Source organism: Nyctereutes procyonoides, unplaced genomic scaffold, assembly GCF_905146905.1.
Source record: "Nyctereutes procyonoides isolate TBG_1078 unplaced genomic scaffold, NYPRO_anot_genome, whole genome shotgun sequence".
Taxonomy (NCBI): domain Eukaryota; kingdom Metazoa; phylum Chordata; class Mammalia; order Carnivora; family Canidae; genus Nyctereutes; species Nyctereutes procyonoides.
Genome location: NW_026575120.1, coordinates 32,202,619 through 32,228,773, shown reverse-complemented (window position 1 = coordinate 32,228,773; position 26,155 = coordinate 32,202,619). Strand labels below are relative to the sequence as shown.

The 26,155-nt window shown below is 42.8% G+C and overlaps 1 protein-coding gene and 1 pseudogene across 4 annotated transcripts in view; both read left to right on the top strand.

The window, feature by feature from the left end:
- The window catches only part of ATP6V0A4 (ATPase H+ transporting V0 subunit a4), an 83,490-nt gene that overhangs the window by 25,222 nt on the left and 32,113 nt on the right, over nt 1–26,155 (top strand). For all 4 annotated transcript variants that reach the window (XM_055335016.1, XM_055335014.1, XM_055335015.1 and 1 more), the window contains 12 exons: nt 408–486; nt 761–855; nt 5,290–5,415; nt 6,059–6,153; nt 7,187–7,313; nt 9,772–9,854; nt 10,367–10,460; nt 13,333–13,545; nt 16,891–17,041; nt 18,278–18,417; nt 20,389–20,546; nt 23,156–23,249. In XM_055335016.1, coding sequence (XP_055190991.1) covers nt 408–486; nt 761–855; nt 5,290–5,415; nt 6,059–6,153; nt 7,187–7,313; nt 9,772–9,854; nt 10,367–10,460; nt 13,333–13,545; nt 16,891–17,041; nt 18,278–18,417; nt 20,389–20,546; nt 23,156–23,249 — 1,455 coding nt within the window. The remainder of the gene's footprint in view (nt 1–407; nt 487–760; nt 856–5,289; nt 5,416–6,058; nt 6,154–7,186; nt 7,314–9,771; nt 9,855–10,366; nt 10,461–13,332; nt 13,546–16,890; nt 17,042–18,277; nt 18,418–20,388; nt 20,547–23,155; nt 23,250–26,155) is intronic.
- Nucleotides 208–399, top strand: LOC129516229 (U4 spliceosomal RNA; annotated as a pseudogene).

The following is a 26,155-nucleotide window of genomic DNA, read 5'->3' as shown; positions in this document are numbered from 1 at the left end:
TTCAAGGCTCATTTGGATGTAAATGCAGCTAAAAGCAAGGGAACCTCATCTGTGGGAGGATTATCTTTTAGAATTGTATGAAGGCCAGAGTTGAGGCATATGGGAGATTACATGAAAGAATATCAAGGTTAAAAAAAAAAAAAGAATATCAAGGTTTTGCCTGTAACTCACTTGTCTTGTACAGGGAAATATCTGTTCCTAAAATGAAGCTTTGTGCAGTGGCGGTTCTGTAGCCAATGAAGTTTATACGAGGTGTGATTATTGCTAATTGAAAATTATTCCTAAAATGGTTCCAGCAACATTTTCCAGCACACACACCCCCACAAAAAATCAAAACACAAAACCAACAGGAGTACGTTGGTGGCTGTTGCTACCAATATGTGTTTTGTGGTTTCTCCCCGCTCTAGTTAAATGTGAATGTGAGTAGCTTCCAAAGGAAATTTGTGAATGAAGTCAGAAGATGTGAGTCACTGGAGAGAATCCTCCGTAAGCCAATTTTCTGTTTACTTTTTAAGTGTGAATGGTGGGGAGGTAAGTGGTCTTCTGGGCTGGATTATAACAAATATGTTCCTATTTGTATAGGGACAAAGTTTTCTAGAGACAAAGTGGGGCAATGAGGGTTGGGATCCAGATGCTGTGGCATGTCCCTGGGGCAATTCAGGCAGCTGAGGCGGTTGAAAATCCCAGGTCTGCTGGGACCCATTTCTTAGGTGAGAAAACACCATCACCTTGGGTTATCTGGTGGGGTTTCATCCCACAGGTTTTCTGGAAGATGAGATGCAAAACGAGATTGTGGCTCAATTGCCAGAGAGGCCCCCACCAACCCCTCTTCCACGGGAAATGATTACGCTGGAGGTAGGTTCTTTTCTATGTCTCCCAAGGCAGTCCTGGGGAACTCAGCCCACTTTGAGGAGTGGTTTCCTTTGTGGGCATAAAATTCTTAGAGGCAGCAAAGTCTTGTTTCTATGGTGGTCATGAACAAGACTTAAGCTGCTGGCATAATGGGGTGTTCTTCTTTTTCTTTGTTTTTTTTCTCTTTTTGTTTTTCTTCATTTTCTTCTGTCTTTCCTTTACTATTGTCACCATGCTGTGCATTACATCCCAAGGACTTATTTATCTTAACAGGAAGTTTAGACCTTATGACCACCTTCACCCATGTCACAACCCCAAACCTCCATCACTACCAATCTGTTCTCTGTATCTGTGTGGTTGGTTGGTTTGTTTGTTTTTTGTCTTTTTAGATTCCCCATATAAGCTAGATCATGAAGTATTTGTCTGTCTCTGCCTGATGTACACTTAGCATAATGCCCTCAAGGTCCATCCATGCTGTTGCTGTGGCAGGATTTCCTTCTTTCTGTGGCTGGGTGATATTCCACTGTATACATACACCAGGAGTCTTTATCCATTCATCTGTTGATGAACACTTAGGTTGTTTCCCTGTCCTGGCTACTGTAAATGCAATGAACATGGACTACAGGTATCTTTTCGGGATAGAGATTTTTTTTTTTTTTTGGATAGAGATTTTATTTCCTTCGGATAAATACCCCGAAGTGAAATTGCTGGATCCAGTGGGAGGTTACCTCATTATCTGTCTGGTAGGAGATGGCTTTCGCAGTCGCAGTATTGTAGCCAATGAGGTTTATCCGAGGCCGATTATTGCTAACTGTCTGGTGGAAGATAGCTGTTGCTTTGAATCCATCCTAGACCGAAGCTTCTCAGATTGGCTTCTGGGATCAACTGTGCCAAGGTTAGCTGCCTTCTTTAGCCAAGGACATTATAGCTGGCAGGCCTCCCTCTTACTTTTCCTCTCTACTTCTTTTTATAAAACATTGAGTGCTCGCCATGCACAAGATACCTTAGAAAGAAACAAAACATGGCCAGGCCCTCTAGAAGCTTCTAGAGGAGGTGATAGAGAAAGGGATGAGGCAATGGGAAAGGATGTCAAAAGGTAGGTAGAACTAGATCCTGGAGGGATTTGGAGATCTTGATTTTAAAAAAAGAATGGGTATTTTATCCTCAGAAGAGGAAGTGGGAAGGTAGGGAAACTTCACTGCCTGAGCCTTATCTCTGGCTGGGTTTTTTTTTTTTTTTTCCTTTTAAGATAACTTAAAATTCTTGGAATTTTTGAAGCTGTTAGTAGTATAAATAAAGATACTCTGACATATATGAGACTGGCAACTTCCCTGGAAAATATTTTGGATCCTATCATATTAAAGCCTGGATATTTTGGGAGACGTTGAGTTGGTTATAATGTTTCACAGTACCTTAAAAAAAAAAAAAGCATCGAAAAAAAAAATCAATGCATCCAAATGAATTTAGTATTGGCTGACTGGTTGGTTTTGAAACTCTATACTCTCATACACTTGTAGTAATAACCAGTTAGATAAAAGGCAATCAGATGTATGCCGAGTTATCCTTAATCAGTGTGTTTTTTTGGATATTATTATTTCTTGTTGTTTTAAGATTATTTATTTTAGAGAGAGAGTGAGTGAGCACGAGGCGGGGAAAGGAGCAGAGGGAGAGTCTTAAGCAGACCCTATGCTGAGCATGGAGCCCAATGTAGGGCTCAGTCCCACGACCCCGAGATCATGACCTGAGCTGAAACCAAGAGTCAGACATTTAACCAACTAAGCCACCCAGGCACCGCTGGATATTGTTTATTGTAAAGATGAAATTAGAATGATGTGAGCTTATGAGTAGCAATATCTGTCTAATCATTATTCAAGGGGACAGATTGATTCAACTGGCAATAGGGTGTTCCTCCAGCATTCCTAGGGAGAGGAATCCTTCCGGCAAGAGTACACATGTAACTTTGGGCTCTTGCCTTGCAGAATTTCTAAAGAGGCTTTCATAATCCTAGAGGAAATATTAATTCAGAAAAAAAAAATCTAGGGGATCCCTGGGTGGCTCACCGGTTTGGTGCCTGCCTTTGGCTCAGGCCGTGATCCTGGAGACCGGGGATTGAGTCCCACATTGGGCTCCCTGCATGGAGCCTGCTTCTCCCTCTGCCTCTCTCTCTCTGTCTTTCATGAATAAATAAATAAAATCTTAAAAAAAAAAAAACAAACCTACCGTCTCAGCAAAAACTGCCTTAACTTTTCTGTTTTTAGGTTTTGTCCTTATCAGCTATATGTTTATGTAATTACATGTCCATCGTCCTTATTATAATTTTCTACTTTTGCATTTACTATCATATTGTAAACTGTTTATTAAATAATACATGATTCTCCAAAAATATTTTTAAAGGCAGCATTCTTTTTAATAAAATCATGGATAGTAGATAGAGCAAATGGTTAAGAAATGGGGATTTCATTTTCTCCCCTCAACTTTGTGCCACTATAGTTAGTGTTCAAAATTTAGGGTAGTGATGGGTTCCCTGGTGGCTCAGTCAGTTAAGCGTCCAACTTTTAATTTCTGCTCCAGTCATAGCTCAGGGTTGTGAGATCAACCCATGTTGGGCTCTGCACTGAGCATGGAGCCTGCTTAGGATTCTTTCTCTTCCTTTCTCTCTAAAAAACAAAAAAATAGGCTTCAAAATTTTGGGTAGTGATTATCTCTGGGAGGGGAGGGGGTGGGATAAAATTGAAGTCTGGTGATGTGTATGTGGGTTCATGACACAGTTCTCTCCACCTAACATATATAAAATTTTCTATCATAAAATTTTTCTATCATAAAAATGTTAAAGGGGACACCTGAGTGGCTCAGGTGTTGAGTGCCTGCCTTTGGCTCAGGCATGATCCCGGGGTTCCGAGATGGAGTCCTGCATTGGGCTGCCTGAGGAGAGCCTGCTTTTCTCTGTCTATGCCTGTGTATCTCATGAATAAGATATTAAAAAAAAAAAAGTTAAAAGCTCAATTTTGTCTGATATTAATAGGCTTTTGGGGGTTGTGGGGGAGACAAACTAATATATGCATGAATATCTTTTATGGTTTATTTTTTAATCTCTTTGGTAAGGGTATCTCTTAGGTAGATTAAAAAAACATCTATCACAATAATCTCTTTTACTAGGTGACCTTAATCCATTTTCACATACTGTGGTTGCTGATTTACTGGCAGTTCTTGTTAATTATTGAATTGATACAGAATTTTTAGAAAATATGTGTAAAATATAAAGAATGATATAGCAAACACGGAGTGCCATCACCCTGTAGGACCTAAAGGGTGACCACCGTAAGGTTCTTAAAGCCCTCTGTGTGCCCCTCCTCTAGCCTTTCCCCTTCCTCTCCTACCCCACATCCCCCTCCTCAACCCCTTGAGATAATCACTTTCCTGAATTTTGCATTTTTCTTTTCCTTGTTTCTTCATAGTTTTATCACACATATAGTCTTCTAAATAGCATATGATTTAGCTTTGCACATGTTAGATATACATGAAATTATTGTTTATTCTTTTGCAACTTGCTGTTTTCTTACATCATTTTATTTTTTTTAAGACACTATATTGTTTTGTTTCTGAAAGTAAATCCTTGAATATTCCATACTTTATGGAACTTAATCCATTCTTTTGTTGATGGACATTTGGATAAATGAGAAATGAGCTTTCACATTTTTAAATTATTTACCAAATCTCTTTAAAAAGTGGGGGACCACCTGGGTGGCTTAGTGACTGAATGTCTGCTTTCCTCTCAGATTGTGATCCCAGGGTCCTAGGATCGAGTCCTCCCTGCAGACTACTCCATAAAAATGATTTCACCCAGTGTGAATTTGTGTTCTGATTGTTGATCTTGATGGTGATTTTTCTTACTAGATTTATGCTTGAGACTTACTCATTTTGTAGGCTCATTTTGGAAGGAAGATTTTTTTTTTCCCTCTGTTTTTGTCTTCTGGCCTTGTTCTGTTCACACTTCTCTGGATAGCCCTTTTTACTTGCTTGTACCTGGTTCTCCAGACTCCAACCCAGAACTAGTGATTCCTTTTTTTTTTTTTTTTAATTTCATTGTTACAGTGTGTTTGAGGCAGAAGAGGTTCTCAACATGTAAATTCATTCCAGCTTCCCTTTTTAAGTGTTTTAGATGGAGGAGAGCCATGCTATTTGCTGAAATGCCTTGGCTTCCTCAGTAAGCTGATTTCCATCCCCCTAGAGTGTTTTCAAATCTTCCCTATTGGATGCAAATGGATCTACCTTATAGTTTTACAATCCTATTGAGTTGGATGGGACAGCCACTCAACTTCCAGTTACATTACAATAAACTGAATTCTTCCCTTATATTTAGTTATTTGTATTGATGAATGTGCAGTAAGTGTCATAGCACTGTCTGCTTGCTTTCCCTTCTTTTTCCATTCTGCATAGACTCTTCTAGAAAAACTTGAAGGAGAATTGCAGGAAGCCAACCAGAACCAGCAGGCTTTGAAGAAAAGTTTCCTAGAACTGACGGAACTCAAACATCTCCTGAAGAAAACCCAGGACTTCTTTGAGGTTGTTGTCGGGGGACTGTTGATTAAAGGGACCTTACCCACAGAATCTCAAGTGTCCATTTTGAAAACTGGCTGGTTGAAATATGCCTAAATCACTCTTGTTTCTGCCCCATACTAAGGTCATTAGTGAGGGGGAAGGTATTCTGGGTGAAACATGGTGCCAATTTGAACTAAAACAAAAATATTACAGTGCTCATTGGAAAGCTTGTGCCCTGAACACGCAGATAGAAGTGGAAGTCAGAACAAAGCATGACAGTGAGTTAGGGCAGATTTGGGATTTGGGAAATTTTTGATCTGGCAAGGAGCACTCTACTTTTTGAATTCTAGTAACTATTTGTGGAAAATTAAAGTTTCATGAAAAATTGACAAACCTGGGATGCCTGGGTGGCTCAGCCAGTGAAGTGTCTGCCTTGGGCTCAGGTCATGATCTTAGGGTCCTGGATTGAGCCCCACATTGGGCTCCCTGCTAAATAGGGAGCCTACTTCTCCCTCTGCCTTAGCCACTCCCCCTGTTTGTACTCTCTTGCTCCGTCAAATAAATAAAATCTTAAAAAAAAAAAAAAGACAAACCTTTGAGATACAGGGAGCTTTTAAACTAATCCAAATATGTTTAAGAGAAAGCAGTGGTTTTTTTTGACTTTCAGACGGAAACCAACCTAGCTGATGACTTCTTTACAGAAGACACTTCTGGTCTCCTGGAGTTAAGAACGGTGCCTGCATATGTGACTGGAAAGCTGGGGTTAGTGTGACTATCCTCAGAAAGTTACACGTAGATGGGTTTCTGGTCCATAGCTGTTCCTGGAGTGTGATAGATTTCCCTGAGGGTTTAAGTGAGTGAATGAACGAATGAATGAATGAATAAACCCCTGGAATGAGGGTTATTTCATATGATTATAGGCTTCTACACAATAATAAACCCAAGGGTAACCTTTCCAGGTTGGTGGAGTGGGAGATAGTTCACCATTAGCAAAAGGGTAATACTAACATTCCCAGAGTCTGAAGAGTACAATGTTTGTGTTGTTCCTAGGCAGGAAGGATGTGGCAAGGATTATTTAGATGGGTTTTCTCAACTGTTCTCTGCTTCCTTTTCTTGGAAATACTGTTATGGTAATAAAATAGATTCTGAATTGGCTGTTTGAAGTGCAGTTAGAAATGAGGTAGTTAGAGGATCACGTCCACCACCGGAAGGAGTTAATATGTTAAAATGTGTGGTGATTCAAAATAGTGGGATTTCATTCAATGTCCAAGTAAAATTGTTGCATATTCATTGAAAATACTTGCTCAGAAGGTAATATAGGATTAGCATATGTTGAAAGTGAAAGAGCAATGAAAGTAACCGTTTTAAAGTTAATATAAAGTTTCCATTGGAAATTATCTAGACACCTGGATGGTTTTAAAAGTAGAGATGAACCAAATCGGTATATATGTCTCACTTCTAGCACATTATTTGTAAAAATGCATAGAGCCCAGGGTTGAGCAATTGGAACAGTTCCTTTCTTTAGCTCTGAAGCCATAATGGATAGGCTGTCCTATATCTACTTGTAAAGGAGTGACTGTGTAGTTTCGGGGTTACTGGGGAGTGTTCAACACATCAGAAGAAACAGGAGGCCAACAGGGCCTTGGGACCCCTGGCAGCTAAAGCAGAGTCCTTGAGTTGTGCTCAGGGGGCAGAGGGCCTTCCTCTCGTGGTGGCGCGTCCTCACATCCTTGGGGGCTTCTCCCTGCACCCCATTCCCTGAGCCTCAGCAGCATTTCCCTGTGTGACCACCCAGGTTCACGGCTGGGGTGATTAACCGGGAGCGGATGGCTTCCTTTGAGAGGCTGCTGTGGAGAGTTTGCCGAGGCAATATCTACCTGAAGTTCAGTGAGATGGACACGACTCTGGAGGATCCCGTCACGGTGGGTGTTGGGGGCCATGGGGAACTCTCTCCTCAGCTTCCTGGGGCCCTCATGGAGGGGAGGGGGTTCCTCTGAGCCTGGGGATCTTCAGTTCTGTGAACCTAGAATCTACTGCCCTTCTTTTCTCTTCCCCCCAATTTGTAAAAAGAAAACCTACAATCTTTTTTTTTTTTTTAAGATTTTTTTTATTCATTCATGAGAGACACACAGAAAGGGGCAGAGACACAGGCAGAAGGAGAAGGAGGCTCCATGCTGGGAGCCTGATGTGGGACACCATCCTGGGTCTCCAGGATCACACCCTGGGCTGAGGGTGATGCTGAAGTGCTGAGCATCAGCAGGTTGCCCTACAATCTTTTTTTTTTTTTTTTTTTTAAGATTTTATTTATTTATTCATGAGAGACAGAGGCAGAGACATAGGCAGAGGGAGAAGCAGGCTCCCCATGCAGATCCCTATGGCGGACTTGATCCCAGGACCTCAGGGTCACACCCTGAGCCAACACTCAACCACTGAGCCACACAGGTGTTCCAGCTGCTTGCTTTTTAATTCCAAATTGGGCTTATTTCTAAGTGTTGTAATATTTTCCAGAATAGAGGTGAAAAAATTAATTTTCAGTTTCTTTCATGGAAAACAATTTCACAGTTGGATGAAATTTAAAATGAGAAGAAAGCTTATTTTTTCTTGTATTTTCTCATCTGTAAGCCATGAGCAGGTTGTGGTGATAAACATGGAATCTTTTTTTTTTTTTCTTCTCTTGATCTTAGAGAATACAATTTACCTCTATATCACTATGTGTCCCTTATAGATACTATTTTAAAAATGGATGTGAAATCATCACTTTCCATCATCATGTTTTGATATGTAATAATCATGATGTAGAGAGAGTATTTATACAGTAGGCATCTGAGAAAATATGACATTAGCCTGTTGATATTTGAAGGTCACTGAGCAGATGACAGGAGGTCAGAGAAGATTCCTGGTTCTGGTGGTGTAGGGGACAAGAAGACCTGAGAGATTCAGGGATCGTTGGACAAAACCTTTGGAAATCATGTAAAGCAGGCAGTCCCCCAAAGCCTAAATACCCCTTCTCGGCTCCCATGAGCAGCTGCCAAAGAGACGATTCATTTTTATCATCTTTTCAATTGATGCCTAAGATTTCCATTGTGTAGACGTGACCTCGTCTATCTACTTATGGGCTTTGTTTCCAATTTTTCTCCACAATAGAGACACTGTGATGAGTGAGCATTTTCATGCTTGTCATTTTTATTTTCTTTTGTATTACTTGTGAGACGTAAATTCAAGGAAATATGATTGCTGGCTTAAAGGGTGTGGGGCATTTTCATGACACTTGATGGGTCCTGACAAATGGCTTCTCAGTGGGCTGTACGTGATTCCAGTGCCCTGAGTTGTAGGTAGTGAGTGTAGTGGATTGGTTTTAACTTTTCCAAAAATGGATTTCATTATTTTACCTTTACCCCCCTTTACCCTAAGCTAAGTAAGAGCGAAACAGCACATTTCTTTGCTGGAACATTTTCATATATGCTTGTGAAATACATGTTCTTTCTTGTGAATTGTCAAACTTGGACTTTAGAATTGCATTTTAATCAGTGTTCCTATGAGAGAGAGTCAGAAATTAGACATGGCTTTACCTTTGTGAAACATCGAACACCCTCACTTACCCTTGAAATGTAAATATTGTATATGAGTTAACTCTGGTGAGCTAGTTATGCTATTTTCATTTTAAGCCTTATAGTATCCTGGTTCCTCACTTTTGTTTGGTTTCTTGTTTATGAACCCACCTCTTAAATATAGTGTTAGAGATGAATATGGGCTCAGCTGTGGTCTGGCTGGTGTAGCCAGTTAGGGGGTTGTCACTTAAGGCTATCTTGGCCTGTCTCAATGACCTTGCCCTCAACCATAAAGAATTATGAAACTTAGATCAACGGGGAGAAGCTGAAGTTTTCCAGTTGTAATTATTTTTAAGGTTTTGTTTTTGGGGCCCATGGGTGACTCGGTTAAGCATCTGCCTTTGGCTCAGTCCATGATCCCTGGGTTCTGGGATTGAGCCCCACATTGGGCTCCCTGCTCAGTGGGGAGTCTGCTTCTCCTCCTGCCCCTCCAACTCATGTGTACCCTCTTTCTCAAATAAATAATAATATAAAAAAAGATTTTAAGTACTCTCTCTACCCAATATGAGGCTCAAACTCATAACCATGAGATCCAGAGTTTTATGCTCTACCAGGTAAGCCAGCGAGGAACCCAACCCCTCCAGTTGTAATCTTTAAATCTTTTAAAATCTAAAAACACAAATTTACATTACTATTATGTTATAACCAAAAATAAAAAATTTTAATATATAAAAATTATATACATATTATTACATATGTTATATAATCTGTATAATATATATAAGAACTATATGTATATGTATATAGTTTTTTTACTGTTCTGATTTTACAGAAAGAAGAAATTAAAAAGAACATATTCATCATATTTTATCAAGGAGAGCAACTCAGGCAGAAAATCAGGAAGATCTGCGATGGGTAAGAGGCTCTCTCATCAGTGATTTGGGTCACGAATCTTTAGTGATTTGGGTCACTTCACACGTGAAGAAGGTGTGTGAGACAGAGTACTCTTGACTGGTGGCTTCTTCGAGGTCCCTTAGGATTTTAGAACAACTTTCCCGCATATGACTAGATATTGTTAAAAATGCGACTGATCTTCAGGAGCTGTGGGAATAGGAGCAGAAAGGACTTCTGGGAAGAAGAAGAGACAAGTCAAGCTGTAGTCTTATTTACATAAAAGCTCACAGGTTCTTTGGTTTGAATGAAGTTTATTCATAGAATAGACTCCTAGCTTGAATTTAAATAGTGCAGAGCAATGCATCGGGAACCCTTAGAACTGGGGCTCATTTTCCAACTGCCAAAGGGACAGTAATTCTAGAAAAAGATGGTTATCTAACCGAAGTCAGCAAGCGATGGCTGAGCAGAAGAGGATGCGTGGAATGCTTTTCAGGGGTAACCCCCTTGTGACCTTTGGAATGTATGAAACACAGATTTCGAGCCACCATATACCCCTGCCCAGAGCCTGCGGCAGAGCGCAGAGAGATGCTGGCTGGCGTCAACATGAAGCTGGAAGATTTAATCACTGTGAGTGAAGAGTTGGGGCCCATGACCTGAGTGGGGGCTGCAGAGGGCCCATGTCTGCCATTTCCATGTAAGTCCTGTGTCCCAGGGCCCTGGCTTCCAGGATTCCAGGCTGGCTGGAATGTTAGCTATGTTCTTCCAACAATCCCTGTGGAAGATTTCGTAATCAGAGAACAGTGTTCAATAAATTGGAGGTGGTGCTTCTGAATGTCAGTACTGCTCTGCCTGAGCTTAGAATTGACCGCAGCCCCAGTCAGTTTTTGGGTGGCCACCCCAGCCTGATAAAAGGAGCCCTTTATTGTAAGCCTGGTGTAGGCCACATCTGTGATACAACCAACTCGCCAATTCAGTTGAATAACCAGTCTAGCTGATTCTTTTTCCATTGCCTCACCCAGTTGTTTGAGTGGACCAATTATTTCTGTAAAAATAGTGAGTGAGTCTAGATTCACCATGGGAACACACCCCAAATTCATACCCTTTTGTAAAGTCAGTTGTCATCCAGGGTGGTGCTCAACAGTTATATGATTGGAACACTTGCTTCAATAAGCTTTGAAAGTGATTGCTCAAAAGCAGCATCAGATTGCTTCTAGCTGAGCACTGTCCTGTAGAACTTTCTGTGGGCATGTTATCTAACCTGCCAGTGCATTGCTGTGGCTGTGGGCCACACATAAGCAGCCCTTGAAACATGCCTAGTGCAACTGAGGAATTGGATTTTTATTCTTTTTAAATTTTTTTTCTTTATTTTTCTTGGAGGGGAGGGACAAAGGGAGAGAGAGAGAGAGAGAGAGAGAGAGAGAGAGAGAGAGAGAGAGAGAATCCTAAGCGGGCTCCATGCCCAATGCAGAGCTTGATGCAGGGCTCCATCTCATGACCCTGAGGTCATACCTGAGCCAAAATCAAGAGTTGGTTGCTTAGTGGACTGAGCCACCCAAGTGCTCCCTGAATTTTTATTTTTAATTATTTTTAATTAAATTCAAAAACTAATGGCTGCATATGGCTGTTGTATCAGTTGTTAGCACGGTTCTGGATTCTTAGGGAGTATCTTTAGAGATGTGGCATGTGAGTGCGTGTATGTTGCATAACAGGATAATAGACATTTTTGCCTTCCTAGAAAAAAATCTGTGCTTAATTTCTTTAATCCCCTCTATTCTTTCTTTGTCACTTGTCAAGGAGACTCGGGTTCTCTGAAGGAATTACCCTTGACAGTCTTTCCCTAAATACTCCATACTAGGTCTTATGAAAGCTTTGTGAAGAAATTATTCCAAACTTATGCTCCTGTTAAAAAACAAAACAAAACAAAACAACAAAAAAAACAAACTCATGCTCCTGTTTGGTACCTGGGGAACCACCAGTATAGGTTGCTGAGAAAGGTACACTCTGGTAGCACCAAACAAAAATGAATTCCATTAAATACTCTGTGGGCACAATTGTCCATTCCCTCCTTCATTAATTCACTTGTTTCTTGAAGACATTATATATGTAAAGCATTTTGATAGATGTATTAATTTCCTAAGGCTGCTATAACAAATTACTATAAACTGGGTGGCTTAAGATAATAGTTCTGGAGTCTGAAAAAATGTCAGCAGAGCCACACTTCCTCTGAAGGCTCTAGGAAATGATTCTTCCTTGCGTTCTGCTATGGTCTGAATGTGTGTCACTCTCACCCCCAAACTGATATGTTAAAAATGTTTAACTCCTATGTTCTTTGAAGGTGGGGCCTTTGGGAGGTAATTAGGTCATGAGGGTGGAGCTCTCATGAATGGGACTAGTGCCCTTATAAAAGAGGCCCCAGAGAGCTTGCTTGTCCCTTCTACCTTGTGGAGATAGAATTTGAAGTCTGCAACCCAAAAGAAGATTCTTACCTAACCATGATGCTATATACTCTAATCTCAAATTCCAGCTTCCAGAAATATGAAAAATTTTTATTGTTTAAGCCACCCAGTATGGTAATATATGATAGCAGCCTGAATAGAAGACATCTCCCAAGCCTCTGGTCATTGTTGGCAATCTTTGGTGTTCCTAGGTTTGTAGATACTTCCCTCCAGTCTCTGCCTGAATCCCACAAGGCATTCTTCTCTGCATGCCTAGATGTCCACATTTCTCCCCCAACCCGCCTTTTTTTTTTTTTTTTTAAAGTAGGCTCCATGCACAGTATGGAGTCCAATATGGGGCTCGAACTCATGACCTTGAGATCAAGACCAAGAATCAGATGCTTAACCGGCTGAGCCACCCAGGTGCCCTCAGATGTCTGAATTTCTTTTTTTTTTAAATTTTTATTTATTTATGATAGTCACAGAGAGAGAGAGAGAGAGAGAGAGAGAGAGAGAGAGAGAGAGAAAGGCAGAGAGATAGGCAGAGGGAGAAGCAGGCTCCATGCACCGGGAGCCCGACATGGGATTCGATCCCGGGTCTCCAGGATCACACCCTGGGCCAAAGGTAGGCGCCAAACCGCTGTGCCACCCAGGGATCCCCAGATGTCTGAATTTCTTATAAGGACACCAGTCATTGGTTAGGGCTCTCCTTACCTCCAGCATGACCTCATGTTAATTATATCGGCAAAGACCAGGTTTCCAAATAAGGTCACATTCATAGTTACAGTGGTTAGGACTTCAAGATATCTTTGTTGGGGACACAATTCAGCACATGACAATAGTACTATAAGGAATTTAGAAGTAAAGGAAGATACAATCTTTGCCCAAGGGTTTTAACCTTTACAAGGGAAGATAAATTGTTCATGAGGGTTGAAGGTGGAGGAGGGCTGCAAGCCAGAGGAGGGAGCCCAGAGCAGGAGAAGCCACAAATGGCTTCCATTTTGCCACATTGCCAGAGCTCTCCATGAGTGTTCCTTGTTTCTCTGTGTGTTGCTCCCATCCAGGTCATAACACAAACAGAATCTCACCGTCAGCGCCTCCTGCAAGAAGCAGCTGCCAACTGGCACTCCTGGGCCATTAAAGTGCAGAAGATGAAGGCCATTTACCACATTCTGAACATGTGCAACATTGACGTCACCCAGCAGTGCGCCATCGCTGAGATCTGGTTCCCGGTGGCAGACACCGGGCGCATCAAGAGGGCATTAGAGCAAGGCATGGTGAGTGGCAGATGGAGCAGGGCAGAGGGCAGGTGAGCCACATTTAGCCTCAGCAGCCTGTCTGTGTCAGGCACTTGGAGGCTATCAGCTTCCTATGTCACATGAACTTAAGAAAGATTGTCTCCTTCATCTTTGAGTTCTTAATCCATTGTTGAGCACCTATTAGAAGCTCCTTTTTCTGACACATAGTCAACATTTCTTTGATCTTCAGCAAGTGCATGTTGAGCACTGTGGATACCACATTCATTGTGATGGTAGGCCCGTCCTTCCCCTCACAAAGGTCACAGTCTAGCTGGAAATACAACCAGACACCTGTGTTCTCTGTGTGCCCACAGCTGTGCTCAGCACTCTGTACCCTAGTTAATGTCACAGCCTTTATCATTCACCTCTCCAGATGGTCCCTGTGCACCAGGAACAGATCTAGAGCTATGCAGACAGAATAAGGCTCTACTCTGATGGACTTTCTAGAAAGGAAGACAGAAAATAAGCATGTCCATAGCTAATATGATTTCAGGCAGCGATGGTGGTGAAATAAAATGGGGTTGGTAGAGAATGGGGTGAGGAGGGATGCTTTGTTCTGATCCCTTATTCACCCTATTGGTGAAGAAGGGAAACTCTGGCCTAAATGGTACAAAAAGGCCAAGCACACAACACCTGCCACCGGACACATGAGACTGGCAGCAATTGATTAGTCACATATGCTTATAGCCCAGGGGAGGAGGACACCACACACCACAGAGGGCCACATAGAGGTTGTACTTGGGGCTTGCACTTGGGAGCAGAATGAGCCAGCCAAGGCTATGGGTGGCAGCCTCCCACAAGGGGAAGGAGCCCTGGTTTCATGGTGTGTGTGTGTGGGGGGGGGCGGAGATGTGTAGGTTGTTTGAATACATTTCTGGGGTGGCAAGGAGATGGAAGACTAGGCAGTGTGCTGCTGGTCTGGCCTATGGGAGACCTAGCTGGGTGGGGAGACTTTCCTGCTCAGTGGGTGGTAAATCTGGTGAGAGCAGAGGAACTCATGGTTTGGCTTTTGGGGTCCTGTGAGACTTGAAGATGTCAAAGTGGCACTTGGAATTGTAGGTCTTACCATGCTGCTATAGGTCTGTTCCTGGAGAAGGCTTCTCTGAGCAGGTGGCTTGGAGCAGGAGCAGGAGGGTGGGTAAGAGGGTGAGCTTTCAGGCTGGAGGGTCTGAAAGTAAAGGCCTTGAGGTGGGATTGGACTAGGAGGTAGGAGCTATCTTTCTCCCACTTGTAGGTGAGGAAACTGAGGCACAGAAAGTAGAAGTAACTTGACCATGATCCTGGAGCCAGGAGACAGGATTTGGATATCCCCATGTGATAGTCCAATAACTATGTAAATGAGGCCCTTAAAAAGAGCATGTCACCCAGGTTGGGAAGGGTGGGGGTGCTTCCTAGAGGAAGTGATGCCTGAACTGAATCATGGAAGGGTGGTTGGTGAGCAGGTGACCGGCGGTGGAGAAGAGTGTGTGGCACAGGCTCACCTGAAGGCCAGTGGCTAGAGAGAAGATGTGGCCAGTTTAAAGAATGAGAAGGACTTTCTACTGGTGTTTGGGGTCTGATCTTATTCCCATGCTGGAGTGACACGATCCAGTTTGCATTTAGAAATGTTTCAGTGCAGTGCGGACAAGACTACCAAGCTTTCAAGGAAATGTCCCTTTGCAGGGATCTGAACTAAACAGGGTCATTCTGTAATCATGAAGGGGGTCAAACTTCTGTGAGGCTACTTTGGACTATTTTCTTTTTTAAAAAAAGATTTTGTTTATTTATTTGTGAGAGACACACAGAGAGAGAGAGAGAAAGAGAGGCAGAGACACAGGCAGAGGGAGAAGCAGGCTCCATGCAGGGAACCTGATGCAGGACTCGATCCTGGGACTCCAGGATCACACCCTGGGCCAAAGGCGGGCACTAAACTGCTAAACCACCCAGGGATCCCCTACTTTGGACTATTTCTGCAGTTTCTTCAGCCCTCTGAAATAACAAAAGTGTTATTTTGAAGTAGAAGGCCTCATGCACGTTGGAGGTGAGGTGTGAGAGGTAGCTTTCATTATCATCATCATGAACAAGCAAAATATGCTTACTGTATGCTAGATATTATGTGAGCTGCTGGGATGCATGTTAAAAATAAGACAAAACAAAACGCCAGCCACAGTCCTTGCCCATAAGGAGGAGGTGATGATCACACCTATGAAGACAGATAACAATAGAGTAAGGAACACCTCCACTTGCTGTGTGACCTAGGGGAAGTTACTTAAACTCTCTGGACCTTCATTTCCTCATCAGTAAAGTGGGGCTTCATAGGTAGTTGATACTGACCTCATGGTGTTGGGAGGAGGATTGATGAGCAGTAACTTAGCTGGTGCGAAGTCCCACTGAGTGTGCAGATGGTAAGTGCTGTTAGCCTTTAGAACCAACAGAGGGTTCTTAGAGGGTGAGCCTGGGAATGGTTCATACCTGGGTAAGATGGCTGGAGGGGAGTTGGCTGGTTTCCATGCAGAAGTAGTGGGGGTGAAGGTGTGAAGGGAGAGTATAAGTCAATATTGGAAAGAAGTCTTGATTACAAGACTCAAGAGTTTTGATTTCATTAGTTAATCAGAAGCCTTTGAAGATTTTTGAGTAGGAGCATAGCATGACTGAAGCAGTACTGTTTTATCTTATAAACAAAATGTTGCATTGTCTGGAGTATAGGATAAATGAAAGGGTAAGAGACAGGAGGATGGCAAAGCTTGGGGCTAAGCTGGTGGAGATGGGAGCAAGAAGAAGAAGAATTTGAAAGGTACAATCAGCAAGATTTGGTGACATATTTGATTGAACCAGGAAGAGGTAGACGTCTGATGATTCCAAAGGTTCAGGGATCTGGAGAAGGGAGTCTGATGAAGGAGCAGTGAGTCCAAAAGAGGACTTGGCATTGGGACAAATTGATGAATTTTGTTTTAGGCTCTTGGATTTTGTGGGGTTGCTGAGACATGAGAGTTTGAAACCTGGACAGGAGAATGGTGCAAAATTAGGAAAGTGGATGGACTTTTGAGGGAGTGAGTAGAGAGAATGGAAAAAGTAAAGGACCCAGAACTGGGCACAACAGGTGCATTTGCAGGAGCAGGAGAATGGAAATGGCCAGAACTCTACTCTCTTGATGATTCTCCTGTGGGATAAATTAGGTAAATATTAGGAAGGTATTCACTTATATAGATGTGGTCATGGGTCCCACAGAGGTCAATAAATTGTCCTGAGTTCACCTATAAGGGATGGTGCAAATTGGACTAAGATCCATGTGCTGACCCCAACACAAAGCTCTCTTCCTTAAATTTTTGTCAATGTTTTTTGTAGGAACTAAGTGGCTCCTCCATGGTCCCCATCCTGACTACAGTGCAATCCAAAACAGCTCCTCCTACATTTAACAGGACCAATAAATTCACAGCTGGCTTCCAGAATATTGTAGATGCATATGGTGTGGGCAGTTACCGGGAAATAAACCCAGGTAAAGGGTCTGATGCATTGAATAATGGGGCAGCTTGAAAATGAAAACTGGGTAAGATTTACCCCTGGGGTGACAGAGATGAATTGCTTAAAACTGTGACATTACTAAGATTCTGTTTGGCTTCTTAATGCCCTGTGTTGTCCCCTATAAATGGTGAGTAGTGAAATATTTGTTCTTTGTTAGGATTTCACTTGCTCTCCCTTAAACCATAACCTTATTGGGCAGTCAAATTCAGTTCTTTTTTCCCTTACCAATTCAGTGAGGGTCATCTCACAACATGGTCACAGAGCCATAGCTGTTTTGTGGTGACATGGAAATATACAGGACTGAGAGAAGACTAGATTCTTAATGACATAGCTATGTGATATTAGGAGCCTGGTTTGTAAAATAAAAGGGGTAGACCAGATGCCTTTCATCCATGTGGTCCATAGTGCTCTCCTCCAGCCTGTATCCTAATCTTCTGACCTATAATACAGGGGCCCCCTAGGTGTCCTGTGATAAATTCTGGAGGTGCATGGTGCATGTGAATGGTGGAGAAACAGACAAAAAATGGCGGTAGAAGGTATATAAAACACTCAGATTGAAAACTGGTTTTACTTATTTATTTGTTTTAGGAGGGGAGGGGAGCAGAGGGAGAGAGAGAATCTTAGGCAGGCTCCATGGCTAGCCCAACTCAGGCCTTGATCTCATCATTCCTGAATGATGCCTGAGCCGAAATCAAGAGTTGGATGCTTAACCAACTAGCCATCCAGGGACCCCTAGACAACTGGATTGATTGATTGATTGATTGATTGATTTTATTCATTCATGAGAGACACAGAGAGAGGCAAAGACATAGGCAGAGGGAGAAGCAGGCTCTCTGTGGGGAGCCTGATGTGGGACTTGATCTCAGGACCCCAGGATCACAACCTGAGCCAAAGGCAGATGCTCAACCACTGAGCCACCCAGGTGCCCCAGAAAACTGATTTTAAATCCCATTAAATTTTGTGATCTTGGGCAAGTCATTTAACTGCTTCAAAATTCAGCTCGTTTGCAAATGGGGAATAATAATGCTTATTTATTGATGAATTAATGTATGTGGGAGCTAAGCAAGTGTTGGGGTCGGGATGGGGAGGGAAGACAGAATCAGAAAGATACAAGGAGACCAACTTGTGGGTCATGGAACATGATAGATCTTTGATGGGGACCCAGTGGCTATGGGAAGGACTCAGGCTGTTGTGGATCTCACCTCTACAGCTCCCTATACCATCATCACTTTCCCCTTCCTGTTTGCTGTGATGTTTGGAGACTGTGGTCATGGGATTGTGATGCTATTGGCAGCCCTTTGGATGGTCCTTAATGAGAGACACTTGCTCTCCCAGAAGACGAACAATGAGGTGGGTGTCCATCGAATATCTTGCCTCATTTCCTTGAGGTTATCAGTAGAATAAGAAAAATGTGTATATTGTTTTCACCATAGAAATAAAATGTTTTATGAAAAGCAAAAGATAGAAAGTAAAAGAGGACCACAATTCAACACAGAAATTCCTGCCCGTAGCTCAGTGCTTTGGCTGGTGTGGTGAGGTTCCTTTCAGCATTTTTGTTTTGTGTATTGCTTGATAAGGCATTGATCTTATTTTTAAGTTTCCCCCACCTTTGATTGTAAAAGCAATGTATGCTTATTTTAAAAATTGGGGAAAATACAACAATTTACCTAGAGAAAATCGCAACTAATGTTTTTATGTATCTTTCCATTTTTTTTTTCTGTGCTTATACACAAATAACTTTTAAAAACTGGGATCAAATAGTCCATATTAATTTGTGGCTACCTTTTTTTTTTTCCCCCACGTAAAATCTCACAGATATTTTTTCCGGGGCACCTGGGTCGTGCAGCCAGTTGGACATTCCACTCTTGATGTCAGCTCAGGTCATGATCTCAGAGTCTTGGGATCAAGCCTCACATTGGGCTCTGCAGTCAATGGGGAGGCTGCTTGGGATTCTCTCTCTCTCTCTCTCCCTCTACCTCTCCCTGGCTGGTGCGTGTTCTCTCTCTTTCTTTAAAAAAAAAAAAAAAGAAAAAAAGAAAAAGTCACAATTTTTTTTTTTAATGGCAGAGCCTTTCTCTCACAATCAGCCTATGATCAATGTTCTTATGAAACACCAAGAAATTCTGAATATTGTGTCTTCACTTTTACACATGAGGTGTCTGCACCTTCCATGAAGTGCCTTCTCCATGTTGTGAAGGTTCAGACAACTCAAGAGTCTGTAGTGAAAAAAAAAAAAAAAAAAAAAAAAAAAAGAGTCTGTAGTGTTTCAAAGTTAGTTAGGGTCACTTTATATTCATTGTAATACATTTTATAAGCCAGAAATCTGCTTTAGCTATGTTCTGAATTTTAAGAATATCTGCAGGGATCCCTGGGTGGCGCAGCGGTTTGGCGCCTGCCTTTGGCCCAGGGTGCGATCCTGGAAACCCAGGATTGAATCCCACGTTGGGCTCCCGGTGCATGGAGCCTGCTTCTCCCTCTGCCTGTGTCTCTGCCTCTCTCTCTCTCTCTGTGTGTGTGTGTGTGTGTGTGTGTGTGTGTGTGTGTGACTATCATAAATAAATAAAAAAATTAAAAAAAAATCTGCAAATTTTTATTACAAGTTTTTTTTTGTTATTATTACAAGTTTTCTTAACTAGAGCTAGTTCAATGACGTCATAGTGGGTTAATCATCAGCAAAGTTAGTGGGAATATCCACGCCTGGATTTTTATAGTTTTGCATGACCAGCATTCTAACAGCTGTAGTTTCCTATAATAAATATTTGAAGTCTCAGTGCTACACTTGGGCAGTTCTGAGAGGGATTGACACACGTCACTCAGTATTATGGAAAGCACTTGACTCTTTTTAGTGGATGTGCTTAGACAGAGACTTAATTTTACAAGACCCAAAACGAGTGTAGATTTGACTTGCCATGAAATTGAGCTGCCATCTGAGTCCAGCCCTGCACTTGTCTCCTAGAAGCACTTGAGACAACAGCTGCCACTGTCATGTCCCTTCCCTGACATGAAGGCCTCAGCTCGTGGTTCAGTTATGTTTTCTAACCAATGATGACTTAAAGAATATGGGACTTATATGGTTTTGCTTCCACAGTAACAACGAGTGGTCTAGGACTTCTCTGATTCATGTACATAAGCTCAGGAAAATAATGATGTGTGTGCTCTATTTGGATCGCTTTGATGTTGCCTCGTCCTGTGGGGCCTCTGCAGAGGGCTTGTGTGCCTCACCAGGACTATTCCAGTGGTGCTAGAGACGTTCTGTAAGACACTCCCAGGGTTTGGTGCCAAGCCCACTGACAGTCATCCTCTCTGTCTCCCTGATGCCAGATCTGGAACACCTTCTTCCATGGACGCTATCTGATTCTCCTTATGGGCATCTTCTCCATCTACACGGGCTTGATTTACAACGACTGCTTCTCCAAGTCTTTAAACATCTTCGGCTCTTCTTGGAGTGTCCGGCCCATGTTTAGAAATGGCACGTGGAAGTAAGTGACAGATGTGTCCCTCACTGGCCATCCAGCCAACCAAGTGGTGGTGTTCATGGCCAGTCTATGCCTGGCTCTGCTCAGAGGTGTGCTCACAAATTCAACAAATAATTCCATTTTATCTACTGAGTGAGAGACCTCAAACCAGTACCCCAGTAACTGGACTGGTAACGATAATGCATGGAAATAGTTTTTAAATTTTCAATGAAGTATATATGATGGAGTGCATAGTGTGTGACACAGCACTACTGTGAAAGCAAGTGGCCAAGCAGGTATAAACAGGGCATCTTGGTATCAATCACGGAAGCAAAGTTCCCTGGAAGAGAAGGAGGCCTTTGAAGCATACCTTGTTCTGGCATGAAATTAGGTAACCAGGCACTAAGGACAGGAGGCTGAGGCGGGTGTTGAACTGTATAAGCTATTGGTACTCTGTGTTCAAGGCCCCAGTCTCACCCAAAGGGCATTTTCTTTGACGGTTCAGAGCGGCTTGATTCAACAAAAGTAAAAGAGGAACTGGCTAGTGTTGCAAAAGTGGTTCCCTGTGTTTGCCTTGTAGGTGATGCAGTGGGGAGGGTGGCATGGGTAGGGTAGGGCAGTTGGTGAGGACATGGCTGCTTATGAGAGAGACCTGAGAGCTCTCTATACACCCACAAAACATACCTTGGACACCTGGTAAGAGTGTGGGTGGCTGTGTCATGGAGGGTCAATGCATCCCCTTTAGTTTCTCAGCTGGGTCCTGGTTCCTTATAGCAGAGGATAGGAATGTTAAACAGTAAATAAATAAATGAATAAAAATGAAGAGTAAAACATTGTCCAGAATTACAGATGGCTGTATTACAAGTTCTTTTGGTTTTGTTTTTTGCTTTATAATTAGTACCCTGAAGAGATGCCTAGGAGAACAAAGCTTTCATACATTTAAAGGCAAATTACTTACTTTTGCTCTTTAGATTTAAACTCAGAAGCATAACGATGGATTTGAAACTGGTTAAATCAGCATAATTTCACCAAACCACCAACCTGAAATCTCACCCAGGAGTGAAAAGGTCTGAGTCAACTGGCTTTTTGCCACTCTGTGAATGTGAGCTCTGTGAATCTTTTATGCACATATGAATTACCTCCACCCCAATTCACAGCTCTTGGAGGCCAAGTCTCATCTGAGGGACACTCAGCCACGTGCCCAGGCACTGATTGTATGAAGTGGGACCTCATTAACGATGAGGCAAAAGAAAATTGCAGTCATCCATCAGAGGCAGAGGACACAGCAAGCAGATTTTGGTCACCAGACACAAGTCAGGTCTTGGGCTTGCTTTCCCTGACAATTGACTAGGGACACTGTCACAATGCCCTTCAGCCCAAGACCACCAGGAGCATGTCTGTCGTCCCCCCCAAACTGAGTTTACTGATGCAGGGAGGAGGTGGACCAGTGGGGAGCTTGAGCATCTCAGCCAGAGGGCGTGAGAAAAGGCTTACAGGGTCCGGCTTCTGAGAGGATGAGGTCAAAGTCTGGTCATTTTTGTGGTTCAGGCATTGTCCTTGTTGTAATGTGTCCATATTTTGATTTCAGATACAACTGTGGATTGGTCTTGCTTTTGTCTGGATGCCCCACAGTCACAGGGTGGCTTTGTCTGGTGTTGGTGTTCTGGGAACTTGTTTACGTTCAACAACAGCAGATACCATGACTTCGTGTGGCTGCCAATTCCTTCTCATCAAGGGTGGCTTTCTTCTTTGTCCACACACAAACAAATCTCTGCTAATACAGCGCAACCATTTGTCCTGAGGCATGCCATGAGTGCAAGGTGGGGCGGGGTCCATGTCTGAGATGGCCAGGCAGGGCCAGCTGTTTCTACTGCATCTTGAGGGCCTGCTCAGCAGGTCAGGCTTCCTGATTCCCCTGCGGCTACCTGATACCCTCGAGCGCTTCAGTTGTTAGGAGGTAGGGAGTATATTTCTAGGTAGCCAGCCAAAGTTGCTAGTGCTTGGCCCCTCTATAGCTGTGTGCTCTGCTAAACAAACCAACAAACACCCTTTATGTTCTTATCCCCTTAGGGCTTACAGAGATAGTACGAAATTCCTACCCACTGATGTTCATGCTTCTGGGCAAAGTTGGGATGCTGATTTAAAGGCATTCAATGGACCACAACTTTTGAGAGGGAGGTTTCACAGAGATTAGGGTCCCTGGGTGAAAGCCAGTTCATTCCTCCCTGACAAGCCCATGTGCTCCCAGGAGGGGTTTCCCAGGCTTGTCCTTGGGCTGAGATTTGTTTCCTGTGATGCTCCTTCGTCTCTGGCCCGAATTCTTTTCTGATGTGGTATAAGTGTTTTTCTTTACAATACTCTACTGGGCTAGGAGCCCTTTGGAGAGGCAGATTGTGAGGCATCTCAGGGCCCGGATGGTAGTCTGTAGCCTCAATACCTAGGATGATACTTGGCACATAGTAGGAATCCGGGACCCATTCACGGAATGATCGAATGAGCTTTGGCATGAGTTGCACCAATGGTGAGGCTTTGAAAGGCTTACAAGTTCATGACCACGGACACTATTGTATATTTTTTTTCTATCTCTGGTTGATCACTGGTTTTGTTTCTGTTTTTCTTTTCTCCCTCTGTAGTACATACATAATGGAAACGAATCCATATTTACAGTTGGACCCAGCCATTCCAGGAGTGTACTCTGGAAATCCATACCCATTTGGGATTGATCCGGTAATAATGTCTTCCTGAGTTAAATATTTATTATGTAAAATGTCTTGCTGAGGAGATCCCTAGGTAGAGGAGAAGAAAGTGCCAGAGGCTGTCATATCAGCAAACTGACGCTGAGATAGAATTACATATACTGGAGGTTTTGTGACACTGCCCAGAACTCAGTAAATGTCCTACCTGTGCCCTTTACCTTGCCCCTGGGTCATTTTCCATACAGTTGCTCAAACATCTCCAATAATTTATACCCCCAGTGGTTAATGATTGCTTCTTTCAAAGGCCCTTAGTTGCCTGGAAAGTATGCATATTGGAGGAGTTATTTAGCATCTTCGTCAAGTTGCCTACTTTGGCATTTTCTTGCAGTGAGTAACATCTCCCTTTTCTAGGAAGGTATGGATTTGCTCCTATAGTTTTGCTTTATTTTACCGCCTAGAATTGATACAAGTTAAAAAAAAAAAGTATGAGTTAATTTTTATGTGGTTGTTATATCTGTCTCAGTTGGATATGAGCCACGAGAAAAAAAGGGGCTTCCTTGCCTAGCCTTTTAGATATATAAAGGGATTTCGAGAAGGCTCCCGTGCCTATTTGCTTAAAGCCATGTACTCACGATGGCCCAGCACATAACCACCACGAGGTGGTAGCCTTGTGTTCCAAATGAGCTTGATTGGGCTAGAACAGAACGTGGCAAATGCTGTCTGTCAGTCAATGTTTTTTCTAAGCCCTTTTTGTGGGAGACCTCAGTTTTGGCTGCTGACAGATGAGAGTAAACAGTACCGGCCCTAACACTGCACTCTCCTACCTTATGGGGCGTCTCCTCAGTTTTCTGGAGGCCTCCCCTCCCTTACAAAGATAGAAGACATCACCCTGCATTTGTTTATACTTGCCACTCAGAGGCACTTGTATTGTAAGCTTTATCAAAAGAGGTAAAGTCCTTGAAAGCAGAGTTGTAAACTGCAAAGTGCTGAAAACAAATGCAAGTTGTTATTTTTGTGGACTGAAGGTCTTTTTTTTCTGTGGCCCAAGGAATTTGATGATTAGCAAGTGGGTGGTGGAGGAGTACAGAGGGCCCTGATTCTAGGGTCTGGTTGACCTTCCTTTGCTTTGAATAGCTTTGCTGTCCTCTCTTCGCTTCGCAGCCCACACCTAATTGAGCAGCAGCAGATCCTCCCTGCCTAGTTCTGCTCCTCAGACAGTATAGTCACAGCTGGGCACTGACCGGGCTGGAGTGTCCAGGGTTCAGGCAGTTTTGTTTTCTGCCCACCAGTTAGAGAGGAAGGGAAAATGTGAGGGTGAAAGAGAAGGGGGAAGTTGAGAAGAATTAACTTTTTTCCTGGTAGCATTTACGGGTTTGGAAAGTTCTGGTCTTTTTATTATAAAATAAGGTATACATAAGATTAAAAATCCATAGAATACAAAATAGCATAAAAAAGAAGGGGGGGAAAAAGGAGTTCTCTCTCTTCTGGCAATTCTATTCCCCAGAGATACCCTCTTTAATACAACATTTCTGTGCCTATGTTTTTAAAGTTTTATTTATTTATTTTAGAGAGAGAAAGTGTGTGTGTGCATGTGTGGGAGCAGGGGGAGAGAAACTCAAGCAGACTGCTGAGTGCCCAGCCAGACCTGGGGTTCCATCTCATGACCCCGGGATCATGACCTGAGCTGAAACCAAGAGTTGGTTGCTCAATGGACTGAGTCACTCAGGTGCCCCAGCACTTATTTCTATTCTTGAAGGGTTGGATTTTTACATAATGTAAATTTCTACAGATGCATTTATTTCTACAGATCTATAGGTGCAACATCTTTCTGCGGATCAAGTCATAAAATATTTGGCTGTCAGAGCTGAGAGGTCTTTCTAAAAGTGTGTGCAGATATTTTGTAATAAATGAACATAACAAAATGGTTAAAAGCCTATGGTTTGGGGTCAGACAACCTGTGTATAAATCTTGCCTTTTCTATTTCCTAGCTATGTGTCTGTGTTTCCTCATCTGCAAAATGGTTATAACAACAGCCATAGCTCATTGGGTTTTTCAGGAGAATAAATGATTTTATGCATTAAACAACCAGAACAGTCTGGTACATAGATAGAGTAAATATCCCATTTGCTGCCATAGTATTATTTCTTCCTTTGTGTGTAAAGAACTTAATCTCTCTGAGATTGAGATAGAATTGCCTTATCTGTAAATGGGAATATTTGCATCTATGTCGGAGTTCTGTTAGAATTAAATGAGATAGAACATTTAAAGAGCTTAATGTATACCTGGCACTTAATTTTTAATGTATCAGATTTGGCTGCATCTGTAATGTGCTGGTAAACCTGCCCTAACCATGTTGAGTGATCCTGTAGGGACTAGCCCAGCAGGGAGGCAAAGGGAAAAGCAGAGGGTAGAGGGCAAGCCTGGTGCTGCTTAAATGCCAGACAGATGGGGAAAGTAGAGGAGATGCCTCTGGTGTCTGGGCACCTGTTACCGGAGACCCATTGCTCACCCTCCCAGCAGCCCAGTGATTGTCTAGCTGGCACTTGCTCAGGACAATGTAAAGAAAAAATCAGTAAGGTGTGGATCCTGCCTGTATGTGTGCATGGAGTGGGAACAAGGTATCTTTGCATTGAGTCTGTGTCTAGGAGGGCTTAACAGAAGCAAAGTAGTTTGGAAGAGGAAGACATTTTAGGAGGGAAAAATGAGATGACCCTTGTGGTTTTGCTACCTTTGAGATGCAGTATAGCAAACCCTTAAGACCTATCTAGCAGGCAGTTTGAGAATGTGTCTAAAGTTGAAGAGGGGTTGGAGGTAAGAGCAAAGACTTGAACTATTTACGTAGGAGCGGGAGTGGAGACAATGGGGATATTTGAGATTTCTGTGGGAAAGAAGAATGTTAGCACCTGGGGCCATTAACTAGGGTGGGGCCCTGACCAG